Genomic DNA, 25,545 nt, shown 5'->3' on the forward strand with positions numbered 1-25,545 from the left:
CAGTCTATGATTTAAAAAAAACAAGTTTTTCTCAGTAAAAGTGCAGCTGTGAAAGAGGTTGTTCTGACTCAACAACCCAGTTGCAGCCTGACCTTGAGAGAATAGTTGTTTCCTGTTAACTTTGCAACTGGTTTTATCTGTGACTGTGTCTTTTGTGTATCTGTTTTAATTTGCACAATGAATGGACAGTCTAATGTTTTACTTTGTCAGATGGAGCAGATATTTTGCTTCTTCACACAATGCAGGATTCTTAACCTGCATCGACTTGATCATAAGCTCAGGAAAAGACAGATATTGGTCAGTATTTCCTTCCAAAAGCGGAGATGATAAAGTAATATAGAAATCCTAAGGTCCAGACCTTCTACGTTCAGCCAGGTTCTGCTCCTTCTCCACACACCTTTGTTTTTTCTCCAGCTTCCAAGGGATCTCACAAAGGGAGTGGGAAACAGTGAACCTATGACTTCTTTCCTGCTTTAAAGCCAATTCCACGTAGTCTCGGAGACTGTTAGGCAGGATCTCCGCTTGGTGGAAAATGGGGCGTGCAGCCTCAAGTGCTTAGTTTGGAGGCCTTCTCTGTGCCGTCGCTGCGGGGATGCCAGCTGCGTGTCGGCTGGACGCGGGCCGAGCCTGCAGGCCACACTGAGAGCCTCCGCAGGCTCAGCCGGCGCGGGGGCTGGGGTCCCGGCCCCGCCCCCGAGAACCCGGCGCCCGCTCAGCCCCACCCCGCCCCGCACCACCCCGCCGCGCCCCGGGACCCGCTCCTGACCCCGCCGCGCCTGGCTCCCGGAACCTGGCTGGCCGGGGCTGCTCGCTGCCCCGCCGGGCCGGGTGGGGGCGGAGCCGGGCATCCAGCCGCGAGGACTGGAGCCGCGGGAGGTGGAGCCCCGGTCCGGAAGCCGGGGATCCGCGGCCATGACGGTGCCGGCCCGCGGCTTCTCGCTGCTCCGCGGCCGCCTGGGCCGAGTGCCGGCGCCGGACAGGAGCACAGCACCCCCCGTGAGCGCCCCGGGAGGGCCCAGGAGCGCGTTCCGGGGCTTTCGGAGCAGCGGGGTGAGGTACGAAGGCCGCGGGCTCAGGGTGCTGAGCCGCCGGCGGTGGGAGGGCGGCGGGGGCGCGCGTGGGGCCGAGGGCTCGGGGGCGGCCGCGCGGCGGGCCGGGTCGGGGACCGCCTTGGCTGGGAGTTGGCCTTGCCGGCCTCGCGGGTGAGTCGCGGCTGCCTCCGCTCGGGGAGCGAAAACGTGCTCTGCTCTGGGCTCTGGCACCAGAACGTTCCATCTTTGCAGCAGGTGCGATTGAGTGATTGAGGAAGACACTTGAGGCACTAAGATACCATAAAAACACGTGGTCTGCTTGGTCAAGCATTTGTTTCTACTTTGCTTATTGTAGTGTTTCGTAAATAAAGGAGTAGGCGTTGTCCAGATGGCTTACTAATGTTTGCGTTTCTCAATTTCCTTTGTTAATGGTTTTGTCAAGGTCTTTTCCAACTCTAAGTTATGTATGGTTTCAGAAAACCAGAGATCAACCCCAATTTCTCAGTCTTTTCATCTATGGCTCTCCGTAAACCTCTGTAAAGTGATGAGACTTGCATTCATTACATCTCTTTGGACTTGGTTGCTGGCAAGAACCATGAAAATACAAAAGAGTACGCACCCTTCTGTCTTCTACTTTACTTGTCTTACTTGCAAAATCCATCTTAACAAGATGAAAATATAGCTTCTTGACCCAGAGCCTGTGAGTCCAGAAGAGCCTCTGTTTTTAAACTTTCAGGGCTTCCAGAAATGCGCTTTCATTGCCGTTTTACGTCCAAAGATTGTGTCTCACTCGAGTTTTTGTTTCTGCCCACCCCCACCCCCTTGCCCAGGACAATCCCTAGAAAAAAACAATGATTGGTAAAGTGGAAACGTAGATGCTGTTTATTTAATTTAAATCAATTAATTCCCTATTGTGTACATTTAGATCTTAGTCTTGAGTAACTGAATTTAAAAATTATTTTCTATAGGATTTGCTTGGATATAGTTTCTAGTGACTAGGTTTTCCACGAGGATATGTGAGAAAATAACAGTGAATCAGAGTTGTTTTGTAAGTGATAGTGCTGTGCGTAAGAATGTGCCACTTGCTTTGAAGCTACCAGCTAGCTCTACTACCTAGGAAAAGCAGATTCTGTAGAATTCTATTTGTATGAAAGAATTGAGGGAATTATTTGCTGTCACTCTAAATACTTGTTTGTATCATTATTCTCTGAATGTCAGTTGTGTTAGGGCTGCTTTTCAGGTTGAGGATAACCTGTTTCAAATAGTACAACTTGATTAATTTCCCTTTGTCAGCTTGCTGTAAACAACTCTGTCTCACCATTTTCTCGATGACTTGCATACATTGAGTGGAAGTCATTACAAATAACAGTTAAACCCCAAAATTTGGTTGTAGCCACTTGCTTTGTACACGAACACACACACGTACACGTGCACACACACACACACATAACCCAACTCATGGAGAATTCAGAACTTTTAAGTTATACTTAATAACTTCTTCATAATTTAAAACAGTTGAGTGCAAAGGTTTTGGAAAGCTATTATCCATATGCACAATAAGAGTTATTAATTTCAGCCCAGCTAGTTTCAGTCCCACTTGATGCAGATTATAATTATAAAAATAAATAATCTATTTTGATAGTTTTTATTTTTTACAGATGGCACTAGGCAAGTTAAGATAAGGCAGGGGTTTTGATGCCCCTTTTACACTGAATACCATCTCTGAAGGTGAAGTTGGCCCCAAGGTTGAGAAACACCTGTGGACTGGTGGGCCTCGGGTGGGGAGGAATTCGGACAGTGTGTTGATGCTTATTGGTGTCTCTTTTCTCTTCTAGGACCAGCAGAGAGAAGAGATTCCGTCTTCCAGAGGTTGCCACTGTCTGCCTCCCCACTTGACCCCATCCACAGTCACCTTTTTTTTTTTATATATAGTGACACATTAGCTGTCTAGTTATTCATAGTTAATGTGGTTTAAGTCTGACATCATTTCTTTTCCATGAAATTTACACTTTAGTATTATTCTCACTGAAAATTGCCTTTGAGTTTGACAAACTCTTATCTCAGTGATACTGTTTTAAATTAACAGATTTATTACCATTTATTAACTATGTAGATCCTTAATTGAAAAAGTATCTCTGATTATTTTTTCATATTTTGGCCACATATCTATAATAATGGAACATTGTAAATACTTTTTAGTGGAGGATTTTTAAAGTAGAATTTCAATAAGTAATGTTTGATGGAGTTTGCAGGTTACAATATCTTGAAGTATTATTTTACATTTTTCTCTCAATGATTTTTCCCTTAAAATTTGCAATGAATTTGTTTTCCTGTTTATTCGTGAGAAATTAGGTCTTCTTAATTGGGAGAAATTAAAGTAATAAATAAGCCCTTCTAATTCTCCCAGCTGTTTCTTGAAATGAATTACCTATCCAGGCAAAAGATTAAAATTTTTTTTTTAAAAGTCTTTGTAATTAAAGTTTTCCCATTTTGTTGTGGTGTGTGAGGATTTTACAAATCAAAATATCCTTGTTTAGAAGACATCACATGAGTTTGTGCCCGGTGCTTTTCAGTCTGAGGAGCCTGTTAGCAGCCCATCCCATTTGGGTGGGAAGGTTATAGACCTTGTGCATTAATGCCATGCTCAAAGCAGATTTGCAGGTATTCTGCAACAGAGGGACTTTCGCAAACCCTGCTTTGGCTTATTCTACCTGAACTACTTATTTTAATTAACTAAATGGCTATACTAAGCATTCCATGTTTATCCTGTTGTTCAGTGAATCCTCAAATTGTTAATTTGGTAGACTCTCTTTTTTTCTCCTTATACTATTATTCTTTTAGCTTTAAAAATAATGTGTATGCTTACAGCTCCTTATGGAAGTTTCACCTTTCTTTGTGTCTTCCTAGCAGCAACTTTATAATTTTTGCAGCTGGACCATGATTTTGGAACTAGTAAAAGACACTTATTTGTGTTAAGTATTCATGTCTTTTACTGTAGGTAGTTGAGTTTAATAATAAAAAAGAGATACATTTTTATCAGTAACAATGTTCATTTTTCTTCAGACTCTTCCCTCTAGTACTTACTCTGTATTTCTAGCTCTTCTAAAGACTAGGAAAGGTAGTTTCTCAAAATCGTATTCTGTTTAGTCGGCAAATGTGATAATGTGGTGGTGTTCCTATCTTCCTGCTATACGTATTCTACTGAAAATGAAAAAATAATTGCTATCTGGCTACAATTTTGATTTCTAAGAATTTCTCGTGTCATTTTAAATTCAGAAACTAAATATTTCAACATTTGGTTTGTCATACCTTAAGTTTTATTTTCTGTGTTCCAGCTGTTCAGAGATAGTATGTTCTCATATCTCTAAAATCAATCAAGATTTTTGACTAAAATGGATCAGTAGATGAAAAAGATAGACAAATAATACTTTTAGATCTTATTAGTTAATCATGGTCTTACTAATAATTTGGCAATTTCTTTAATTACCCAAATCTTTGTTTTTTAAATGCCTTATTCTTTCATGTTAATATTCTGATGGGAGGATGAAAACAGCAGAAAGGAGCAACACCAGATGATCTTTTCATGGGCACATACTCTTTCAATGAATCCCATAGAGCTCAAATGAAATTACAGTTTGGCTTAGAGATAATTAAGTTGTGGAAGGAGGTTTAAGAAAGGAGGTTAAGTGAAATGTGAACTGTAAATAAGTATACTAAATTGAAGAAATGATGAGTAATAAATGAGATTTGTTTTTAAGAAATTCAGTTGGGACCTGAGAAAACATTTTGTATGCAAGGTAGAAAACTTTATGATCACAATAGAACACAATCTGAACCTAAATTAACAGTAGTGTTGAAGAATTCAGGGGGGGATATTATCCAGGAAGGCTTAGCCAGGTGCTCCACTTAACATTACATCATAAGTAGTTTCTGTGTTGCTGTTGTTTTTATTGGCATTTCAATGACTGCATCATATTACATTAAATCAATTGGCCCTAACTTACCTAACCATCTTGCTGCTTTTTAATGTCTAGTTCTTGGAAAACATGTAATAATTTACTCTCAGATTGAGGTCATGCTCTTGTCAACATCATATCAACCAGGTTTGCTCACTTCGTCATCTGAACCGTACATAGGTTTCTATAATTAGGCTCATTAGAGTGTCCTTTGATCTAAAGACTGTCTAAAGATTCATAATTCTAAAGTGAGTGTATGTGTATAGTTTACAACATATGTTGTCTCCCTAGCTTTTTTCCCCCCTATTTGTTATTAACTGCAATGAATACCATCATGCTTTTAAGGAATTCAGTTGTATTGTTGAAAAATACATTTTTATTAATATCTGAGGAGCTCTTAGCGTTAAGCACTTTGCTGAGATTTTTCACTTACATTATATCTTTTGATCCTTACAACAACTAAATGAAGTAAACACTATGACTATTCCCAGTTAACAGATTGAGACATTGAGACTTAGAGAAATTAAACTTGTCCAAGTTGGCACAGTAAATAAATGGTGAAGACAAGGCATGAACCCACATGATCTCTCCAGTGTTGTTTTCTACAAACAGCTTATAATTATTTACTTGTCTCACTTTTGCTTTTTCTTCTTTTTGAAAACATCAATATTAAATCTCATAGAACTTTTGTGAATCTAGAAAGCTATTTTGCATGTAAATTTTAGAAATTATTTTGTTAGATTCCTTCAGTTAGAGATGTTCTTAACTAGGACCTTATGGATAGAATTCAGGGGATCCATAAACATGGATGGGAGGTTACTAACATCTAATAAATTTAGCATTTTTTTTTCAGTTGTCAATGTTGGCAACAAACACATAGCATCAGCAGTACATTTGACTTGCTAATATAAATCACAAATATTTCAGTATCACAAAGTTGAGGCAGATACCACAAAACATCATTTGCACATCACTATTTTGATCTGGTAGGTAGACGTACAACTAGATCCTGTTATTTCATACTTTTTTTTTTTTTTTAAAAAAAGCATTTGATAGTATTTCAGTAAAACTGGTTTTCCTTGTAATCTGTAATTTATATTGAATGTTTAAAAGGATTGTTCTGAGGAGTCCATGGGTTTCAACAGACAGGCCAAGAGCTTTTGCAGCACAAAGCTTAGCATCTAAGGTTCTTTCTGACAAAGTTAGTTTGAAAACGCATGGATGTTGTTTAATACTACAGAGTGAGAAAGTGTTAACTAGTTAAAAAAATGGAATATCAAGAAGAGTCATACATAAGAAAAATGAGTTATTTTACTTTTTATTGATTTGCAAATGTAATTTCTAGTAAAATTACTTCAAGATGTGAATAGGGTACTTGGGGTGTGAAACAAATTGTTTTAAGGAGGCCATAAACTTAACACTTATATGTATTCATTTATTTTAGCAACACTCCTCAAAAGACTCCCTATACTGGTGATTGGTTTTATTCTCTATGGAATTTTGTCCTGTTTTCTTTGGGTTTCATTTCCAATTGTACAAACTCAAGATATCCAAACTGTATGTTAGGACCTGGGGAGAGCTTGGAATAGTTAATCATCATATTAGGATTTTTCATCTTTATAGAGCCCAAAGTGGTTCATTCAGCTCTAGTTGAAGCTGTGAATAAAGATGAGATTGAAACTAAGATGTAGATTTGTGAAGTATACAAATTAAATAAACTATTGATCTTGACTAGGTTTTATTTGTTGTTACATTACTGTTTTGTGGAGGAGTACTTTGATACATGGTAATAATCCCCCCCTTGTTACTTTGCTCTACTTTAATAAATACATCATTTGGTTCTAGTAAGAGTAGATTAAGGTGGTTAGTTTATTTTCTGGAAGTACGGTAAACAAACCCATGGAAAGAGCACTAAGTATTAAAGATTTTGTGCTCTATAATGCTCCTGGTTATATGAATATGTTGTCATCTGTTATTTAGAAACTAGGAGAGAGAGCCACTTTTACAAACCAGCCAATGAACTTTTAGCCAGATTCTCTTACGTAATGTGAGGTTAACAAAAGAGTATTCTTATTATATAGATGAAGAAATTGCATGCCTTTGAGAGCAGCTAAGTGACTTGCCTAACTTTATAATTGCTACTAATGGTGACCCAGAGCTCTGATGCTCAGGACTTCTGATTTCAGGTGAGTAATTTATACTTCATAGTGCTGCCCTGCTACTCACTAGCCACCACCTCTCTTTAATTTGTGCTTCCTGATGAAGCCACATTTAGTGGCTAGCCCAGAAATAGGCTATTGGAAGGGAGCGCTCCTTTTCCTGTCTTCTTTGGGGGAAGGTTGTTTCTGCCTTTGTGGAAAACACCTGAGCAAGTAATGACAGGGCACATCATGTAAACAGTATCTAAGGGGTCAAATGGATTTCACTTTTGATAAACATTAATGGCAAGGTCACTTTATAATTTTTTTGACCAAACTAGTACATGCTTTAGAGTAAAAAGGGGCATGAATGTAATGAAAATGATATATTTGGAATATTTATTGGCTTACAAAGATATTAGCAAACCTATAAAATTTTCATTCAAACCATTTTCAAAATTAACATTTTAAAGATAATTTATATCCTTGTATGTTAAAACAAAATAAAAATTTATATTACATGAATATTCAGCATGAATAATTATTCTTGGTGCATATTCATATACTTGGTGCATATACTTGAATCGGCTTCTTAGCTTTATCTTTTAACACCTTGATACTGATAATTTTCTGAAAAAAGTTAATAAGATCTTATGTTTAATTTTTTTTTTTTTTTTTTTTTTTGAGATGGAGTCTTACTCTGTCACCCAGGCTGGAGTGCAAGTAATGCAATCTCGGCTCACTGCAACCTCCACCTCCCAGGTTCAAGCCATTCTCCTGCCTCAGCCTCCTAAGTAGCTGGGACTACAGACATGTGCCACCATGCCTGGCTAATTTTTGTGGTTTTAGTAGAAACAGGGTTTCACTGGTTTGGTCAGGCTGGTCTTGATCTCCTGACCTTGTGATCTGTGCACCTCAGCCTCCCAAAGTACTGGGATTACAGGTGTGAGCTACCATGCCCAGCCCTTATGCTTAATTTTAAAATCAATTTTTCTGCAACTTTCTTAACAGTTCCAAATTGAATCTTTGCTTTAGACAATCATTATTTTAGTTTTAAAGGTACTGTCTCTATAGATGCTGAAGCACCATGTAAACGCTGCTAAATGGAATACTCTTTAATTCTACTTTTTTTCATATTGAAATGGACGATATTTTAGCCTAAATATTTTCACAGGTGCTATCTTTGTCTATCTTTTCAAAGTACTTTTCTTTGATGAATACTTAGATAAACGTCATCAAATAAGTTGTTTTTTGTGTATGATTTTTAAAATAGTTTGCCAAATTTAGATATGGGAACATTAAAGTTTTTCTCAGTTATATTCCATTATGTTACAAAACAGTAATTTATTCGACGAAATTGTATTCAACAAAAAATTTGAGCTCCATCGAAAGTCTTCTCAGAAATTGGACTATTTAAAATTGTGACTATAGATATATTTATTTACTATTTCTGCTGTACATAAAGTTCCACAAACTAGGTGGCTTGAAATAGCAGAAATCTGTTTTCACATGTCTGGAGGCTAAAAGTCCAAAACAAAGTAACTATAGGACCATGGTCTGTAACTAGCTTCTGGTTATTGCCACCAGTACTTGATGTTCCTAAGGAGTTTGTAGCTGCATAGCTCCAGTCTTTGCCTCTGTTGTCATGTGGTTGTCTTCCCTCTGTGATTTCACTTCCCTTCTGTGTGTATGTGTGTCTCTTCTAAGGGCAGAAATAAAAATTACCTGTGCATTGTTTGAGCTATCATTTTTTTTATTAGTTCCCTTCTTCCCTTCCTTTTGAAGAGATAACATTTCTATTTGTAAGCTTTGGTTTCACTGATTACAGTTCACTAAAAACTTTAAATCTGAATGTGCCTCTACCCCCATTTGATCTTCTTGTTGAATATGTTGATTAATAATTTCCAACAACTTTTGAAAAACATGAAACAGTGTTGCCCCTCCCAGTGCCAAGCCAGCCCCCATAGACATAGTCTGTATGCCAATCCTTGTAGACCTAGGCTCTAGGCCTGTACTAATGCCAGGGCAGCACCCAGAGATTCCAGTTTAGCTTCTGCAGACTTAGGCATCAGGTACAAACTCATGTACCCACACTCTAAGCCTGCCCCAGTACTAGGTCAGCGTCTATGAATTCAGGTCCAAGCCTATCCCCAGGGACCCAAGCTCCTGACCCAACCTTACGGTTCCTGGTGCCAGGTCTACCCCTGCAGTCCCCACAAACTTGGGACCAGGCCCATTCCAGTGCCAGGCTAGTCTCCATGGACTCAGACTCAAGACTTGCCCTACTGCCAGGATGGCCCCCATGAACCTTGGCTTCAGGTCTGTATTTGCAGACCCAGGATCCAGGCCTGCTCCTACATACCCAGTTGACAGCCCACCCCTATTTACCCAAATACCAGCTTACCCCTTGTGAGTTGAAGTATTAGGCCTGCCATCTGCCAACCAATCTGAAGACTCTAGCAGCAAGCCCATCCATGGACCATGCCAGATGGCTCATCAAGAATCTCTAGACAGGCTGACTGGTGAAGGGCTTTCCTGACTGAAGCCAGTTTATAAAGACTGGAATAGGTGCCTACTTCTTCAAGTGATAGACACCAGTGAAAGGCCATGAGAACTATGAATCATTAGGGAAACATGACACCACAAAAAGAACAAAATAAAGTAACAGTAATTGACCATGAAGAAATGGAGAGCTACAGGCTGCCTAACCAGAGAACACAAATAGACAACTAAACAATATCACATGATTTCAAATACTACAAAAGGATAAAAACAGGGTGCTGTGGGAACTCATAGCAGAGTCCCGGGGTACAGGGGTCAGAAAACATTTCCCAGAGTGTTTCACAAGCTGAGACTTCAGGAATGTGTGAGATAGACATGGCAAGGTAGTTGGAGAGGTGAGAAAGAGAAGGAGGAGTGTTTCAGGCAGAGGGAATATTGTATGTGAAGGCCCAGGGAGAACATGGTGCAGTTCATGAATTAAAATATGATTGGTGTGTACTGTGGGACTCACTGATCACAGGGTTCTTTAGCAGTGAGGCTAAAGTAGCTCATGCAGAAGTTTGTAAGCCATAGGGAATTTGGATTTTAGTTAAAATTATTCCCCCAATTTCTCAGTTCAAAAATTTTGGAGTCGTGTTTGCCTATTTTTTTTTTTTTTCTCATATCCTACATCCAATCTCAGTAAATCTCAATGGTTTCACTCTCAAAATAGATTCAGAATCAGACTACTTAGCACCTCCACTGCTACCTGGTTGACTAACTCCCCATTGTCTGTTGCCTGTTATACTACACTAGCTTTTTAGCTGGAGTCTGCACTTCTACTCTTGATCTCACAGAGTTTATCCTCCATATTTTCACCAGTTACTTTAAAAACGAAAGTCATGTCAGAATCTCTAAAGGGCTTTCTATCTCACTCACAGTCAAAGCCAACATCCTTTCAAAGGCCTGCAGGGCCTTATATAATCTGATGTCCCACTACTTCTCTTCCTTCATGTCTTATCCTGGTTCACTTGGTCTTTTCACTGCAGCCACTGGCCTCTTGCTATTCCTCAAAGATTTCAGGTATGCTCTTTGCTAAAGGCCTCCATACTTGCTGTTTGCTTCCCTTGGCCTAGAATGCTTTTCTCCGAGAAATCTACATGATTTATTTGATGTCCTTCATTTTTGCTCACATGTCAACTAATTTATCAGAGAAGTGATACCTTAACCCACCTATATAAAATAATTCTGGCTTTCAGATAAGTCCTTTCTCTGCCTCAAGTCACACATGATATATTAAATACTTGCTGTTTTTCAATTTTCTTATATCTTGTATTAGAATATAGTTTCCATAAAAGTAGGCAATTGTTTTATGCCCTATTATTTATATTCCCATTGACTAAGATAGTTCTACGCACATAGGAGACTTTCAATATGTATTTATTCAGTTAATAAGCAATGAGCATGTGTTGGGGAGTTTTAACCACGGAGGTGACATAATTAAACAACAATTACTCTGGCTGCCGTATGGAAAATGCATTAGAGGTGATCAGGACAAGCAAGAGAATTTTAGGAGCTGTGTTATTCAGTGGCTGAACAGTTGAGTTGTTGCTGCTGTTTAACCTTTTTAGCTTTTCAACAATTTTCATGTTCAAAGACCTCATTTGTTTATGCACTAAAGTAATGAGAATGTGTGAGTTGACTAGTTCTTCCAGCACATGGACCAATACAGGCACTCTCCCATTGAACCTGCATTAATTTCAGGTTGCTTCATTTTGCCTCTTGTAGTGACTCCTACAGAGCTAGGCTTGCTGAGTCTCTACAGTGACTGAGGGAGTCAGTTGGAGGGGCCAGTTGCTACTGAAAATGCTCACAGACCTAATTCCTAATTTGCCCATAAACACCTGCTAGCCAGAGTGTATGCATGGTACAGTTAAGTTTAATCTGTATACAGTCTGTCTCCTTGAAATCTGGGAATCAGTTCATGCTATTGGTCTTCTCTGACACTCTCCAGGTCACACAGGTTTGTACTATCTAGGTCATAATTAGCCTGAATTATATTCAGTGATTGCCAACTTCACAGTGGCATGTGAACAAACTATTATGTTTAATAGTGAGTGAATCAATCAATAATATGTCAGCAGTAGCATCGCTACTAACGTTATAAAATACAAGACAAAGTTCAGATGTTATATTTTAAAATAAAATGTATATGGCTTACTATGTTAGGTGACTTCTAGTTTTTTTTTTTTTAATAGATAAATCTGCTTCTAGAATAATGTTCTACCCTAAGAAAATATTGCTGACACAAACTGATTTATGGAAAGTTTTTTTTTTTTTTTTTTTTTTTGCTACTACTTCTAAATGAGTCATGGTGGAATATGTTGTGTATCTGCAGTTAATAGTATTTGCTAATAATATACAAGGTCCTTGTTATCTTAGTGCCAAAAGGCTACTTAAGTGAATTCATAAAACATCCTCACCAGAAATTCATAGGAAACGGTGAAACAGTTTGTTACTTTCCTTTGAAAAATAAAAACCTTTCAAGTTATATTTTATTTTAACTTGATTTGTTTATAATTATATACAAATTATTGGAAGGTACAAAGCACAAACTACAAAAAATCTCTCAAGGAATAATAGATAACCTGAATATCTCTCTAGAGAGAATTTAAGTTTGTAGGTTTAAACCTTCTCCAAAAGAAAACTCCAAAATCAGATAGCTTCATGGGTGAATCCTACCAAACATTTAAGAAAGAAAATAATGCCAGTTCTTTTCACACTCTTCTGGAAATTTGAAGAGGATAGCATTCTTCCTAACTCATTCTATGAAGCCAGCATCATCCTGGTATCAAAGCTACATGATAACCTTGTAAGAAAAGAAAACTACAAACACCTCTTATGCACATAGATGCAACAATTTTAACAAAATTTCAGATGAAATCCACAATTTCTGGAAAGGATAGATACATAATGACCAACTGGGATGTATCCCAGGAATGCAAGATTGGTTTGACATTTGAAAATTAATCAATTACCATATTAATGGACTAACATCTGAGGAAGCCTTATGATCATTTCAATAGACATAAACATTTGGCAATATCCTCATACAAATTCTAACCAAACTAAAAATAGACATCAATCATACAACTGAATGTATAACTTGGACGCATAAAATATCTAGAAGAAAACACTGGAGAAAACCTTTGTGACCTTGAGTTAGGCAAAGATTTCTTTTATACAACACTGAAAACATGGTCCATAAAAGGAAAAATTAATAAATTGGAGTACATTAAAATTAACTGTTCTAAAAACATGACTGTGGGGCCATGTGATACACAACGGAGCCCAGTCTTCAAGATAGCTGCCAGTTTTAACTGGGCTGTGCTGATCTGCTTCTTTAGAAAAAATGGCAGAACTTTAAAATCAGGCAATAATATAGTCTAGATCTTGAGTATGTAGTTTGTTAATTTATATGAATATACATATATATGTATATGTATATGCATATTGTATGCATGTATGTGTATAATATATATGTTATATAGATAATACCTAAGTAAAAATTGTGAAGAAACATACACTGTAGATAGTGTCTTAGTCTATTTGAGCTGCTGTAACAGAGTATCAGAGACTGGTTGGCTTATAAAAAACCAGAAATTTACTTCTCATTGTTCTGTAGGCTGGAAAGTCCAATATCAATACATCAGAAGGTTCGGTGTCTGGTGTGGGCCCGCTTTTTGATTAATAGATAGCTGTCTTCATACTATGTCCTCACATGGCAGAAGGCATGAGGAAGATCTCTGGAGTTTCTTAAAAGGACAGTAACACCACTCATGAGGGCTCTATCCTCATTTTATAATCACCTCCCAAAGGAATCACCTCCTAATATCATATCATTTGGGGTTAGGATTTCAACATATGAATTTTGAAGAGACATACATTTATTCTATAGCAGATAGGTTATATTGTAGAACAAAATAAGAGAGGCGAAATCCTTCAAAAAATTATAAAATATTTGTAAACCTGAAGAGTAGGTGTCACATTAAATTGAAAAAATAATCAAATTTGGGGCGCTTGGAGAATCATGGTTGTTTTGTTCATTTTTGTACCTTAAATTTGTACAGTTGAATATTTTTAATTTTCTTTTTAGTATTATATTTGTTGTTTTGCTTTCCACAGACATGAAGCCATTATTATATCAGGAACCGAAATGGCTAAGCATATCCAGAAAGAAATAAAGCAAGGTGTGGAATCATGGATTTCCCTTGGAAACAGAAGACCTCACCTCAGTATAATTTTAGTGGGAGATAATCCAGCAAGCAAAACATACGTCAGGAATAAGATAAGAGCTGCCTCTGCTGTAGGTGGGTATGTGTTTTAGTTGTAATTGCTACTAAATATGTTTTCTGTTTTTAGTTCAAATTGTGATAATTAAGAATGATAATTATCAAATAAGTACCATTTGAATTACATGTATTAAACATTATTCAGTTACTAAACCTTATGTTAATTTCATTTGATGATTCTTCAAAATGTTTATAGGGTTAATTCAGTGTGTTTTATATTCTATGGGAAGAAATGCAAAGAATACATCTAAAAGGCTTGCTTTCATTATATTTGATTTAATCAAATAATAAACCTGACTTGTTCACCCTGTTAAACTTGGCCTAATTAGTTGTGTGGTAGTGATATTTTTATTCTCTTCTAATCTACTAACAGTAGCTTATCTCAAACAAGTACAAGTTGTCACCTGGCATTCCAGGCCAAAGAATGCATGTTAATCAAGAGAAAACACTTGTATTATTGGAGAAATCCTTCCTGATGATGCATTAAACATCAGAACCCTTCATTCCAGCAGGAACAGTCCCACACTGTGTCAGGCACTATTGATGAAAAACCATATTCAGTTAGTCAAGTGACCTTCTCTGCTTGTTTTTCTTCTAGGTATTTGTAGTGAGCTCATTCTAAAACCTAAGGATGTTTCTCAGGAAGAACTTTTGGACATAACTGATCAATTGAATATGGACCCAAGAGTCAGTGGTATATTAGTTCAGTTACCACTGCCAGGTACATAACGCTCTTCTCTATATCTGGTTTTGCTAAAAGAGAAACAGAGGGCATCTTTCAACATCATATCATGATACTATAAGTAATTTATAAAACATATTCAGAAGGGGACTATTAAACTAGCAACAAGTGTAATAGTGGTTTCTGAATGATTTGTGCTTACATTGACAAAATCCATGAAACTAAAATTTAGGTACTGGCAATACATGCACCCCTTGCTTTGCACAGTAGTGTGGGACCCTAAAAATGATGATGTAAGAGGAAACCAGGTAATGTGATCTTAATAATCAAAGGTAAAAATAACAACAATTTTTCTGTGGCCTTTAAAACTTTTTATCAAAGCTTTAAAACCTTTCCTACTGTTTGAGTGTCTCAAACAAGAGATTGTGGTTCATAAATGTATAGGGAAATGAATAATTAGTAAAACTAAAGTAATATTTTTTAGTACACTGTAATTTAGAAATTAGAAACATTGAGAAATAAAGTGTATGATTTCTTTGCATAAACTTGTCAAAAGTAGTTAGAGCAGTGTTTGCCTTCTAATTCTCTAACATCAGATGGAATGAGCATCTTTTCTATGCTTTGGTGAATTGAACTTTTACATTCCTTTCAAAGTTTAGATTAGCTCCCAGTATTTTGTCTGTTGTACTTTCAATGTTATGTAATTTCTCTGAGAGTTCCTTAACATTAAAAGAAACGTCAATGTGAAGTTACATGTTGGTATCACTTCCTCTGAGACGTTGTCGTCTTTTTTGTTCCCGTCACTTTCCTCATTTCTGTGATGAGTTCACCTTCATTAAGTTTCTCTGGCTGTGTAACCATCTCTCCAAAGGATTCAGTGTCAACATTCTATGGTCAGCTATTTCTCCTACAACCCCATTTACATTAAATTAGAATCCTATGACTTTGTTTTTTATGTTCATTAGATTTTTTTCCAACATCGTTCTTACCTTCACTTCATGCAGGCCTAGGTTCCTCTTGTCTTTGTTTGCTGTTACCATTTTCAGATCTTCTACCCACAGCCAGTTTCCATCCTAGCATTATCGCATTGTGTTTCTTTGCTATACTTTTATTTTTATAGGCTAATCCCCTCTGTCTGTTATCCACTTTTGTAAAATATCATATGGGTTTATCTCTGGGGGACATGGAGAAAACACACTTTGCTCTCTCTGTTTGGAGATTACAAATGTGCAGCGACCAGTCATTTGAAAGAAGGGTATGATTGGTCTCTGATCATCATCTCATCTGTTATTTTTAGTGATCTGTGGACTAAAGAGCTAGCAGCTCTTGTATAGTTACTAAGAATTTGAACTGTGTTGTTGTGGGACTAGTATTACTTCATTAAACTGTGGTTCTGAAATTTGTGCATATTTAAACTGCAAAATTGAGGACTGCAGGAATGGTATAGGTTACAGTAGTTTTGTAGTTTTGCGTTCTGGAAGCTCCGATTAACAATTATGGTATGCAAAAAGTAAAGCTATATAATGCTATTATATGGGATCTTCATATGGTATTAATATTTTTCTTTAACAATAAAATACGTTAGCATATGTTATAGCTTTTGTGCTGTTTAAATTATGCCAAAAATTAATACTTCTAATTCTTTTCCTCTAATATAGCTTCACTGACAAAAAACATCAAGTTGATAAGAATCTTAGAAGCTATCACAGTTTTCTCCTGAGAAAAATGCTCTGACAGATAATTCTTAGATTAATGATGTTAAAGTTAGTATGGTGATAGTATCACTTACATTTAAAACTAAAAAAAGAAATTCAACACATGCAACACTCTTCTATCATAGGAAAATGAGGTCTAGAGAAGATCAGGAGTTTATTAACATCACAAATCTGTCCAAAAAATTTTAACAGTGTTTCTCAATTGTTTGACTAATGCAAAATGAATCTCTTTTTTGGTGCTGTATTTATCAAGCAATCTTTTTATAGTTTGCAGTTTTTGAAGTTTTCTCCACTTGGCATTTGTATGACATTTTAATAGCCATGTAACCATATCACAATATTAATTCTTAAAATGTCCATTCTACACAAAGTAACCTGAAAAAAAAAACATTCCTTAAAAGAAAACATACAAATGGCCCACAGGTATGTGAAAGTGATCAACATTAGTAATTATCAGGGAAAGGCAAATTAAAACCACAATGAAATATCACCTCACACCTGTTAGGATGGCTGTTATCAAGAAAATGAGGTAAGTGCTGGGGATATAGAGAAAAGGAACCCCTGCTCACTGAGGTTTAGAGTGTAAACTGGTATAGCCATTTTAGAAAACAGCATGACAGTTCCTCAAAAAATTAAAAATAGAACACCATATGATCTAAAATTTCCATTTCTGTGTATATATCCAAGTGACATGTTATCAATGTGTTAAAGAGATAGCTTCACTCTTATGTTCATTGTAGCGTTACTTTAAAATACATAATCAACTTTAGTGTCTATTGGTGGCGAATGAATAAAGTAAATGTTGAATATCTACACAATGAAATAAAAATCAACTTTTTAAAATAATGAAATCCTATCATTTGCGATAACATGGAAGCTGAAGCATAGTATACTAAGTAGAATGAGCCAGACACAAAGAGAAAAGCCTGCATGGTCTTACCTGTAGAATTTTAAAAAGTAAACTCACGGAAACATAGAGTTAATGGTGGTTACCAGGGACTGAGGACTGGGAAGGGGATTTTTCAGATGTTGGTTAAAGGATGCAAAATTTTAGTTACACAGGAATAAGTTTTGGAGATCTATTGTACAACATGGTAACTTAGTAACAACATACTGTCTACTTGCAAATTGCTGAAAAGGAGCTTTAAATGTTCTCACCATGAAAATACATATCTGATGTATTAGATACATTAACTAGATTGACTTAACTATTTCATAATGCATACATATATCAAAACATATTGTACACCACACATATATACAATTTTTGTTTGTTAGTTTAAAATTATTTAAAATAGTCATGGTTTTCAAACTACACTATATTTAGTTTGTCACAGATTTCAAACTACATTAGATTGATTGTCTTAATGAATTTATATTTGTATAAATTTTACCCCTTTTGGGCAATATTCCTCATTTGGTGAATTTATTAGCAGCTCACTGCTATCTGGCACTGCTGATTTATTTGTTTTAAATACTAAATTGCTTGACTCCTGTGCTAGAGACTAAATTGTTTGAGTGTCTCAAACAGAGTGAGATGCATAGAGCTAAAGTGACCATGGTGATTTAAAAAAATCTGAGAAATGGTGGTTTTCTATGCAACCAAAAAGCCAATAATGCCAAAATTGTGGCTAACATTGATTATATTACAGCACTTTATATGCCATTTATATTACAAATGGCACTTTATATTTTTTAACCCATTGGATTCTCACAATAATCCTATGAAGCTCGAGTATTTTTTCACTGATGAGAAATTTGAGGCACGAAGAAGGTAACTTCTCCCAAGTTCACAGAGCTGCTAAGTAACTGAACTGGGATTTGAATCTGGGCAGACTGGCCCCTATGCCAAGAATACTGTTACCTGTTAGATTGGCACCCTCACTGGCACATCAATGTTAGCTGGTGAGTAATGTGTGCTTACTGTGTGGGAGGGACTCCTTTACATGGATTATTTTATTGAATCCTACAAACACCCTTATATAGTAAGAATTATCTTCTTCATTTTATAGATGAGGAGACTGAGACAGAGGGAGGTTAAGTGAATTGACCAGTATTACCTGTTAGTAAATGGTAGAGCCAAGACCCAAACTCAGGTCATCTGATTTCAGAGCCTGCCTTTTGAACTCCTTGTTGTTAAACTGTCTCTCGAATGTAGTAAGGCATGACATAAACACATATATTTCAAACATTCACATACAGGTTCCTATTACTTGTAACCACCAAATTGCTGATCATCTGGTTTCTCTGTTCCCATACTTGTAACCTATATTTTTTTTATGGTTTTATCTCGCTCAATAATGATATTCCTATTTTTATTCACAATTTCTTTTTGGTAAGGTTTAAAAATGGTAGCAATGAGATTAAAGACATATTAAATATACTATTCCTTTCAACGTAGTTTATTTTAGTAATTGCGCTGTGATACATTTTTACTAGCAGAGATGCAATTCAAATATGGATATATATACAGTCTGAATTTATAATCTGGCTTTGTAATTGACTGTTACTTAACTTTGATGAGTCTTATTTTACTCGTACAAAGAGAATTGAAAATTGACCTTTTATGCTGCATATTGGAAACATATAGTTTTTAGTTAATAGAAAAAGTTGGCTAAAGTAGGAAATTGTGAAACAATGCATATGTACCTTAAGCATTGTATTATATCATAAAGAATTAAATATTCATTCATCAGTCTTTAATATAGATTCAAAGCTTTTTGGAGCCCACTGTTTGGACTTCTACATCATTTTCTGACAGTAATACTTATGATTCATTGCCTGTGATTTTCATGTTGGGGTGAAACGTGAAAATTCATCTAGATTTTCAAAATGCCTCCCACTCTTCAAAGTCGCCTTGCTGTTGTCTAAGTCATACTAATTATTTTTATTTCTTGAGAGTCTTTCTAGATCATTCAGCTTAGTTTTCTTACAAATAAGAACCGAAAAAAAACCCCAAAAACAAATAAGAACTGTTCCCTTTTGCACTCCACTGTAATTTATTTATAACCTACATTCTATAATTTCTATTAAAAAACTGGCAAAGACAGGCTGGGAAATACAAAAATTGTCTCTTGGTTATGAAACTCAACTGGTAGAGTTAGGAATACCTTTTGAACTATTCTCTGGTATGTCCAGCATCAGCCTTCAGGTTTCACAGAGTAAGTGGAACTGATGAGTTATTTTGGTAGATTGGCTATATAGAAGTAGATGACTTTAGCCTCGCCTATGTATATCTCATAACAATATTATAATGAACAAATTAAACAATAAGCAAATAAAAAATGAATGAGTCTAGTTGATTGCACCTTCAACTTTAATAATATAAAATTATTGTCTATAATTTTATTAGTAAATACGAATTTCAAATTACTTCATGTTTAGAAATCTGAGATCATTTCTCACAATTAGGGAAATGTCTTGAATAAAAGAAATTCCAAGTTAGAATTATAATTCTAATGTTTGAAGACAGGTTTGCATAAGGATTAAACCGAATGTGCAAGCAGTTTCCATTTCATTTGGGCAGAAAGCAAAGAAATGAGATGAAATTCTATGCTGTTTAATGGTACTGGGCCTGTCACAAGCTAAGCCCTGATTTATGTTCAGAAGCTGTTCAACTTTGTTGAGGATTTGAAATACTTGGGATATAAGAGTACACAGCCTGGCTGTTTGTTCTGTAGCTGGTCCTAAAGCTAAGGAGAAATAAAAATGACCAAATGCAGATGCTTTCCTACTCCTGTCCTGACTATGCATAGATTCTTATCAATAGGTGATCACTTTGTTGGGGTGAGAAGGAGGTCTGTTATTTATGTTATATTCTTTTTTTCTTCTGAGTAGGCATTTTATTTGTTTTTAGGTTTTATTGAGTTACATGTATTAAACTGATATGATATTAAAAATCAAATTTTTTGGAGTATATATTTTTATATAGAGAAAGTAAATTAGAGTAATGGTCTTTTAAAACTGGGAACCAGTGGCATCCTTTTCAAACTAGAGTAATAAAAAGGAAATTATAGTATTCATAAACTTGAAGCACATTGGAATCAAATTATTCAAAACCACTTGTCATAGAGTAAGATTTGGTGCAGGATGAATTTGATTCAAGAGGGTTTAAATTATATGAACTGTATGAAAACATTTAGATCTAAGCCTGAAAAACGATTATTAACTCAACGAAATTTTAATAGGATATTTTACAGCTATGACTTCATGACAACTGTTACAAGTGTCAGGAATGGTAAATATTTACTATTTTCTAATGCCAAGCACTATACAAAAGTGCTTTATATATATGAAAAATCATTTAATACTCTTAACAGTTCTTACCAGTAGGTGCTATTTTTATCTGAGGCTTATGGTTAAGGAAAAAGAGTAACTAAGAGGAACTAAGTAACTTGTATGAGTTCACTCAGTGAGTGAGTATCAGAGCATTGTCAAGAGATCAAGTATAGCATCCTTTGTATCATAGTCACAGTCCTACAGCAGAAATTTAAGAGAGCATCAAGAGAGATGCTTGCTTACCTGCTCTGTATTTAATTGTTTCCTAAGAAGTCTACTCATTTATTTCTGGAACACAATTAGGTAAACTTGATCTTATCTATCTTTTTCTGAAATAGTTTTTCAAATGTTCCCTTCAGTTATCTAATTTGAAGCCTTTGAGGATTAGTTCCTTCCAATTTATGTAAGGGAAGTAGAGAATGATTAAAGGATAAAACTAAAGAAGGTGAGTTAGAAGAGTTTGAGTTCACTGCACAGATTTAACACAAATAAAATATTTGAGCAATTAGTAGGCATAAAACTGTGGATATTGACCTCACTAGTAAGCAAGGAGATAGGCATATTTGTCTAAAACTCGTTTTTTCATTTGGAGAAAAAAGTATTGCTGTAATTACTTTTCATGAGAAATTTTCAAATTTATGTATGCAGAATACTGATTATTATTAAAATTATTGACCAGAGTGGGAATATTTTTACATTCTAAAATCTTTTCTGTTTTATTCTGTTTAATTCAAGATGATTTCTAAATTTTAATTTGACTTTGTTTTTTAATTTATTTTTCCTTTCTCTATGGGAGAAACCCCAGTTATGTGCTTGAGTGTTCAGAGTAATTCCACATAGGGAGAGTTGCAGAAAACATTTTGTCTATGTAATCTACCTTGTATCTGTTAGATACTATTAGTGAATGCTGTTGAAGAAATGAGTAAATCCTATACATTCTCATCACCACTTTTTGTGTGTATTAAGTCTCATCCTTCTGTATATGTTTCCACATCTAAGAGATTAGTGCATAAACAATTTAACCAATGAAGATTCGGTGAAGATCTTGTGTCCTCACCCATGAAAGTTTTCTGTAGCTATAGTATCTATTATATAGAGGCCGTGTTAGGAAAATGTATATTATTACTTGAACAATGTGTTAACCTCTGACCTCTTAATAACTATATTGGTTATCTTTCAAATATACTAGGGCTGAGTTCTTTCTACCCTTTATGTCTTAGCATCAATGTCATTGCTTCAGGGAGGCTTTGTCAGCCTATACTCCCAAAATTGTTTTCATTCTGTTGTTCTCTGTTTGGAACTTCCTTTCTTCTGTGACAGAGACAATTTAAGTTCTCCAAATACTTACATGTCCTGTTATATTCTGGGGCTTCTCTTTGAGATTAGGTTGAGGCCATGTGACTATTGGCCAACAGACTGTAAAAGGAAGAGACCTTTTTTGAGCCACTTCCAGACTGAGATGGTTAAAAGCTGTTGTGACCTTGTCCTTCACTTCTGTTTTTGTTTCATTGTTCTTGGAAAGTAGGTATTACAGATGGTTGTAAATTACAAGAAGTAGGGCAGTAGAATTCTTATTGGACTTTACATGAATAAGAAATAAATACCCTTTTATAAATGACTGGAATTTCAGATTTTTTAAAACCTATAAACTCACAGATCAAAGAAGCTCACCAAACTCCCAAGCTCATGAAACATGAAGAAAACTATGCCAAAGAACACCATAATCAAATTATTCAAAACCACTGATAGAAAAAAATCTTAAAAGCAATAAAGGAGTTGGGAGGCATTACATACAAATGAACAAAGAGGATAATGACAGAATGTTTCTTGGTAGAAACAATGTAAGCAAGAAGACAATGGAAAAAACATTTAAGTGTTAAGAAGAAGGGAAAAAAAAGCAGTAAGCCCAAAATTCCATACCCAGTGAAAATATGTTCAAAAACAAGGCAAAAGTCCTTTTATCAGTCCTTTTATCAGGCATATGAGGAAGAAAGCTCAAAACTAAAAACAATTGTTCACTAACAGACCTATGCTATAAGAAATATTAAAAGGGCCAGGTGTGGTGGCTCATGCCTATGATCCCGGCACTTTGTGAGGTCGAGACAGGTGGATCATTTGAGGTTAGGAGCTTGAGACCAGCCTGGCTAACATGGGGAAACCTGTCTCCACTAAAAATATAAAAATCAGCTGGGCATCATGGCACATGCCTATAATCCAGCTACTCAGGAGTCTGAGGTGGGAGAATTGCTTGAACCGAGGAGCTGGAAGTTGCACTGAGCCAAGAGCATACCACTGCACTCCAGCCTGGGCAACAAAGTGAGACTCCAGCTCAAAAAAAAAAAAAAAAAAAAAAAATTAAAGGAAGTCCTTTGGCTAGAAGGAAATGATGCTAGATAGAAATGTGGATCTATCCAAGGAATGAAGAGCTCTAGAGGTGATAACTACGTGAATAAATATATGTTATTCATGCATATATATACATATGTTATAATATATTCTTCTTATCACTCATATTATTTTAGAAGAAATTAATGTTTAACCAAAACCAAAAACAATGTAGTACGTGCTTTGTAACATATATATATATATATATATATATATATATATATATATATACACACACACACAATTAAAATATGTGCAATAATAGCACAAAAGTGTGGCTAGAAGAAATGGTGGAATATTATTGTTTAATTCATATAATAGATATGAAATGACATAATATTGCTTAAAGGTAGCCTGTGATAAGTTAAATATGTATGCTATGAAACCAAAAGCAACCATTAAAATAATACAACAAAGAGTTATAGCTAATAAGCCAACAAAGGAGAAAAAGTGGAATCATCACAGATATTCAGTTAATCTAAAGGAATACGGAACAATGGAGAAAAGACAACAAGGATGTTAAATTTTATCCTAGAAAATGTAATGCAAATAATACAATTGAACATCAGGGGTTGTTAAATTGGATAAAAATCAAGTTCCAGCTATACATTGCTTACATGAAACTACACCGTAATTATAAGGACACGGGGAGGTTAAGGCAAAAGTGTGGGAAATATGTGCCATGCTAACACTAATCAAATGAAAGCTAGTATAGCTATTTAATATGAAAGCATGTTTCAGAGCAGAAAATATTACTAGGGATAAAGAGGTCATTCCATAATAATTGGTTGGTTTATCAAAAGTAAATAACAATCTTAATATCTTACATACCTTATAAGAAAACTTCAAATTATATGAACCAAAAGCTAATGTAATTGCAAGGAAAAATAATCAAATAAAAAATTATTGCCATGTTTCAAAACCTCTTAATAATGGAGAAAACAAGTAGACAGAAAAGCAGTAAAGGTGTAGAATACTTGTAGTATGATATCAACCAATTTGACATCATTAAAATTTGTAGAACACAGTCTTCCAAATGGCAGATAATACCCTTTCTTCAAGTTAATGTAGAATATTTACCAGTGTATACCACATTCTAGGCCATAAAACTAATCTCAATTTTAAGAGAATTCGTGTCACATAAAGCATGTTTTCTGACCACAATGGTATTAAATTAAAAATCAGTAATGAAAATATCTAGAAAATCCCTAAGTATTTGTAAAGTAAATAGCATATCTCTAAATAACCCCTGTGTTGAAGAAGAAAATAATTTGAAATTGTTTTGTATTTTTTATGAAAACTTAACACATCAAAGTTTGTGGGATACTATTAAAGCAGTATTTAAGGGACACACGTAACAGCAAACACATATCTTAGAAAAGAAAAAAGGTCTGAAATCAGTAATCTGATCTTATACTTTAAGATGATAGGAAACCCAGAACAAATTAAACACAATGTAAAGATGAAAAAGAGAAATAATAAAGATCAGAGAAGAAATCAATGAAATGTAATATAGAAAATAAAATCAGTAAAACCAAAAGCTGAACCTATAAAGAAAAAGAATAGATACAAATTACCAATACCAAGACTTAGAGAGGTAACATCACTACAGATTCTACAGATATTAAAAGGATAATAAGGAAATATTCTGAATAATATTATGCCAATTAATTTAACAAGTTAGATGAAGTGGACAACTTCCTTGAAAGATATATACATTACCAAAGCTTACTCAAAAAGAAATGTCTTAATAGCTGTGTTAAGCAATTGACTTTGTAGTTCAAATCCATTCCACAATGAAAACTCTATATCCAGATGGCATACCAGGTGAATTCTACCAAATATTTAAGGAAGAATAGTGATAAGAGGAGGGAATGCTTTCTAACTCATTACATGAGGCCACCATTACTCTGATACTAAAACCTTGCAAAGACATTACAAGAAAAGAAAATTACAAGACAATATCCTTCATGAACATAAATTCAAAAGATATTAACAAAACATTAACAAATCAAATACAACAATTTAGAAAACAGTTCATCATGACCAAATGTGTTTTATTCCAGGAATCCAATATGATTTAACATTAGAACAATAAACACTATATTTCACCATATCAACAAGCTAAAAATGAAAATCATCATTTCCATAGATACAGATAAAGTATTGGATGAATTTCATCATCAATTCCTGATGAGAAACTGTCAAGTAACTAATAATAGAAGAGAACTCTTTCAGCAATTCCCCTGTAGTTTTAAATATACAGCATACTTTTTTTTGGAGAAACTGAGAAACTTTAAAAGGATTATGGTTTTATACATATATACATCAAATATATATGTACGTATATATGTCAAAACCTATCAAATTGTACACTCTAAATGTATAGTCTATTATATTCAAATATTCTTCAATAGAGCTGTTTTTTGAAAACCCAAATCTATTATAAATACAAAAAAAAAATAAAACTACATAGTAAAGGACTCAAAAGAATGACATGCACAGGACTCAGGATGAAATTTATGTC

General features: G+C 35.3%; 1 protein-coding gene across 21 annotated transcripts in view; it reads left to right on the forward strand.

Moving 5' to 3' along the window:
• MTHFD2L (methylenetetrahydrofolate dehydrogenase (NADP+ dependent) 2 like) overlaps positions 1-25,545 on the forward strand; it is a 169,901-nt gene that overhangs the window by 26,829 nt on the left and 117,527 nt on the right. For 4 of the 21 annotated variants that reach the window (XM_039468557.2, XM_074396278.1, XM_074396280.1 and 1 more), the window contains exons 1-3: positions 885-1,055; positions 13,792-13,976; positions 14,557-14,679. In XM_039468557.2, coding sequence (XP_039324491.1) covers positions 913-1,055; positions 13,792-13,976; positions 14,557-14,679 — 451 coding nt within the window. In that variant the 5' untranslated portion in view covers positions 885-912. Of the gene's footprint in view, positions 1-860; positions 1,056-2,866; positions 13,977-14,556; positions 14,680-25,545 lie in introns of those variants that run through there. The other 17 variants (XM_074396267.1, XM_074396266.1, XM_074396268.1 and 14 more) reach the window with 11 other exon arrangements.

The sequence above is a fragment of the Saimiri boliviensis genome, chromosome 3, assembly GCF_048565385.1.
Source record: "Saimiri boliviensis isolate mSaiBol1 chromosome 3, mSaiBol1.pri, whole genome shotgun sequence".
Lineage (NCBI taxonomy): Eukaryota > Metazoa > Chordata > Mammalia > Primates > Cebidae > Saimiri > Saimiri boliviensis.